The sequence below is a fragment of the Emiliania huxleyi genome, assembly GCF_000372725.1.
Source record: "Emiliania huxleyi CCMP1516 chromosome Unknown EMIHUscaffold_1225, whole genome shotgun sequence".
NCBI classification, from domain to species: Eukaryota; Haptophyta; order Isochrysidales; family Noelaerhabdaceae; genus Emiliania; species Emiliania huxleyi.
In genome coordinates, this window is record NW_005201365.1 from 8,669 (window position 1) to 11,770 (window position 3,102).

Sequence of the window (3,102 nt, forward strand, 5' to 3'; positions counted from 1 at the left end):
GCCCGCGCCTGCCGGCACGCCGATGCGGAGGGTGGAGACGCCATTGTACAGCGGAAAGTACAGGAGCCAGCGAGTCGGGTGGACGGCGCCCGCGGTGCCGGGCGGCTGGAGTGCTGCGAGCTGCTGGCACACGTGCGTGGCGCTCGGCGCGGTCGTGCCGACCCACCTCCACGTGCCGCTCGCCGGGTCCTGCGCCCACAGGTCAGCGCCCGACACGCCGGTCGCGGGCATATGCACCATGCCGAGCGACTCGTGGGTCAGGTTGTACTCGACGTAGATGGAGCGGACCGCCGCGTCCGTCTCGAATGCGACGGCAAATCCGGCGGTCTGCAGCGAGAGGTCCCAGATGCTGCTGCGCACCACGCCCTCTGCAGCAGCGGGCAAACGGTGGTATGGGAATCGCTTGACCGGGTCGGCGTCAAAGTGGCTGTTGACGAGCGTCAGGCTGTGCGCCTCGACAAAGTCGATTTTGGTCACATTGGGCGCCGGGCATGGCGTGCCAAAGGTCAGTGGTGCGGCAGCAGCAGCGACGAGCATCGGCAGTGCATCATGATCGGACGAGCGTCGAGTGTGAGCGTGAACTGTGGTCCTCTCCAGGCCGCGCCTTACCTGGTCACACACGCTTTTAGAGGCTTGTATCTTAAGGTGGCAGTCCGGGTTCTCTCTCCGGGTTCTGTGAAGAGGGTCGCTCGTCGAATGCGAGCCAGTTCGCTCGCGACGCCGACGCCGACGCCGCCGCCGGAACGACCGCGGCGGCCGGTCGAGCGGCCGCCCCGGCCAGCGGCCGTATCGAGCCTGCCCGTCGCGAAGGTGCGGACCTCACGCGCCCCACCGGCCGCCCGCGCCGCCGCGCCCACGTCGCTCTCTCGAAGCCCAGCGCCACGCCGCTACGACTCCCATCGCGACGACTCCCGTGCTCGCTCGTGGCGCAGGCGATCGACTCCTGACACCCATCGAGCGGATGGGCGCGTTCCCGCCGCGACCCGGTACTCTCGAACGACTTTTGAGGGCAAAAGGTGCCGCCCGAGCCCATTCCCGCCGCCCGCCGCCCGAGATCAGCTGCCACCGGCCAGCGCGCGCGCGGAGACCTGCCGCGAGCGCCTCCGTGGCCCTAGCTGGGGTGATTAGCAAGCGCCTCGGCACTTTAGATTCGCCCCTCGGGCTTTTCCGCGCGCGTGATCAGTCTCGCGTTCTCTCCTTTTTCAGGCGCCTGTTTTCGGCCTCTGAAGAGCAACCGTCGAGGCGTCGATGCTCGCCTCCACGCCCGCGCCAGACCTCCGCGATTGGGGCGCCTTGTCGACGGGATCAATTGTGATTCCGGGCGTATTTTTCTGGTATCTTACTCGCACGTCGGCGACTCTTAGTCGCTTCTCCGTGCTAGGAGGCCTCTGTTTTGTGTCCGTGAGGACTAGATCGAAACTAACATTCGGGAACATTTCAGTAAGATATCAGAAAAATGCGCGTTCGTTCACAATTCATGTGTATATGAACGGTGCCGACGGGTTTGGCGAGCATCGAAGCCGTCCAGGCGCAGCAACGCGACGGTTTCGGAGGCCGACGGCTCCGAAAGAGCCTCCCGAGCGAGGCCGGCGCGGTCACGGTACCGTGGAGGCCACAGACGTCGCCGGAGCGGCACTCCCGGGGCGCCACTCCCTCACCCGGTCAGGGGGGTGCCAACCACAGCCCGCCTCACCGTCCGTGGAGCTTCCGTGGTCCGCCGCTTCGGCTTCGATTTTTCGACCCTCCCGAGGCTGCTAGAGCAGCCCCGCGGAGCCTCCCGGATGCATCGGCACACCGTCGTCCAGGATGACGGCGCACGCGCTGCCCAGTGACTGGGCGGGTCGGCCCCGACTAGGGGCGGGCCCAGCCGCGCGGAGAAGGCCAGCGAGCTCGAAACACGTCGCCGCGGCCGGCCGTTTCGCAAGCCTGAGCGGGTCGCCAGACACCCGCGAGAGCCAGCAGCTAGAGCGCCGTCGTAGCCGCAGATCGAGTCGAGGAGCTTGATGTCCACGGTAGCAGTTGTGGAGAGCGGTGGCACGGTGCGTGTAGACGCGTCAATTGAGGGCTCCCTTTCGAAACGCGACGGGTACGGCTTGACAACTGCCAGCACAGTTTTACGCCGGCCAGCGTGAGAGCACAACAGGGAGCCGGCGACCCGTACGCTTTGCGCGTGGCGACTGGTGGCTGTCTGGAGCTCGTGTGAGCTGGGCCGACGCGTGGCCGAGCCGAGAGGACCAGCGAGCGACCACGTTGGCGATGAAGCTTGGCGGCCGGCGCCTCGTCGCCAGACGTCACAGCGGCGTGGACGTAGGAGTGTGCGGCGACGGTTACCGGCAAATCCGGCCCAGTGTGGCCGGCAGCTGCCTAGCGCTGGCCTGTGGCCGGCGCCGCGGTGGCGGAGAAGGCGTCTCGCCGCCGTGGCGGCGGTCGGCAGGTGCGAGCGTGATGCCATCTTGCGGGACGACACCCGTCTCGCAAAACCCGGACTGCCACCTTAAGGTGGTTCTTGAGAGTGATCTGTGATCTGTGAGGGTCCGCCCGCAGGCGCATTTTGTATACCGAGGCGGTGCCCGGTGCCGAACCTGTCGGACCTTGAGACAGCGTTGTAGATCCCTGGGCGAGGGTGGTGGAGAGGGCGGTCCGTCGGCGCCAAACCACCTCCCACCGAGGCGGGCAGGTTCCACGCGTTCCCGGACCGCCCCGTCGGAGGTAGACCGCTCGTCTAGCCAATCAGCCTTAAGCGAGCGGCCTGGCCGTTGGAATGGCCGAGGAGGGGAGGACGACTGTCTCTGACGGCGAACCTCAGTTACAAGCCGTCCTCCCCTCGAGACGCGAGGCCAGCGCACTCGGGGACCGAGCCCCAGCGTGCACCGTCCCACACGCCTCACGCGGCCTCTGGCTGGAGCGGGATCGCAAGCGAATCCCCCAGGCCGGCGCGCGTCTTCCGAGAGAGGAGCAGGAGCGAGGGACCTTCTTAGTTGTCCGGCATGCAGGCGCATGCACGGCCGTTCAGAAATTTTCCCAGCCGTTGGAATGGCTCCGCTCCTGCCCCTCACCGGGCTGCATTGAGGACCTGGGATCATAATAGATACGGGCGATAAA

The 3,102-nt window shown here is 66.8% G+C and overlaps 1 protein-coding gene across 1 annotated transcript in view; it reads left to right on the forward strand.

Moving 5' to 3' along the window:
* Window positions 1-1,832, forward strand: part of EMIHUDRAFT_460492 (hypothetical protein) — a gene marked incomplete at both ends in the record, with an annotated part of 2,753 nt that extends 921 nt beyond the window's left edge. Inside the window, 6 exons of the mRNA XM_005790097.1 lie at window positions 31-172; window positions 278-505; window positions 684-759; window positions 933-986; window positions 1,232-1,544; window positions 1,751-1,832. Of these exons, the coding sequence (XP_005790154.1) occupies window positions 31-172; window positions 278-505; window positions 684-759; window positions 933-986; window positions 1,232-1,544; window positions 1,751-1,832 (895 nt within the window). The remainder of the gene's footprint in view (window positions 1-30; window positions 173-277; window positions 506-683; window positions 760-932; window positions 987-1,231; window positions 1,545-1,750) is intronic.
* Between the last annotated feature and the right edge of the window lie 1,270 nt (window positions 1,833-3,102).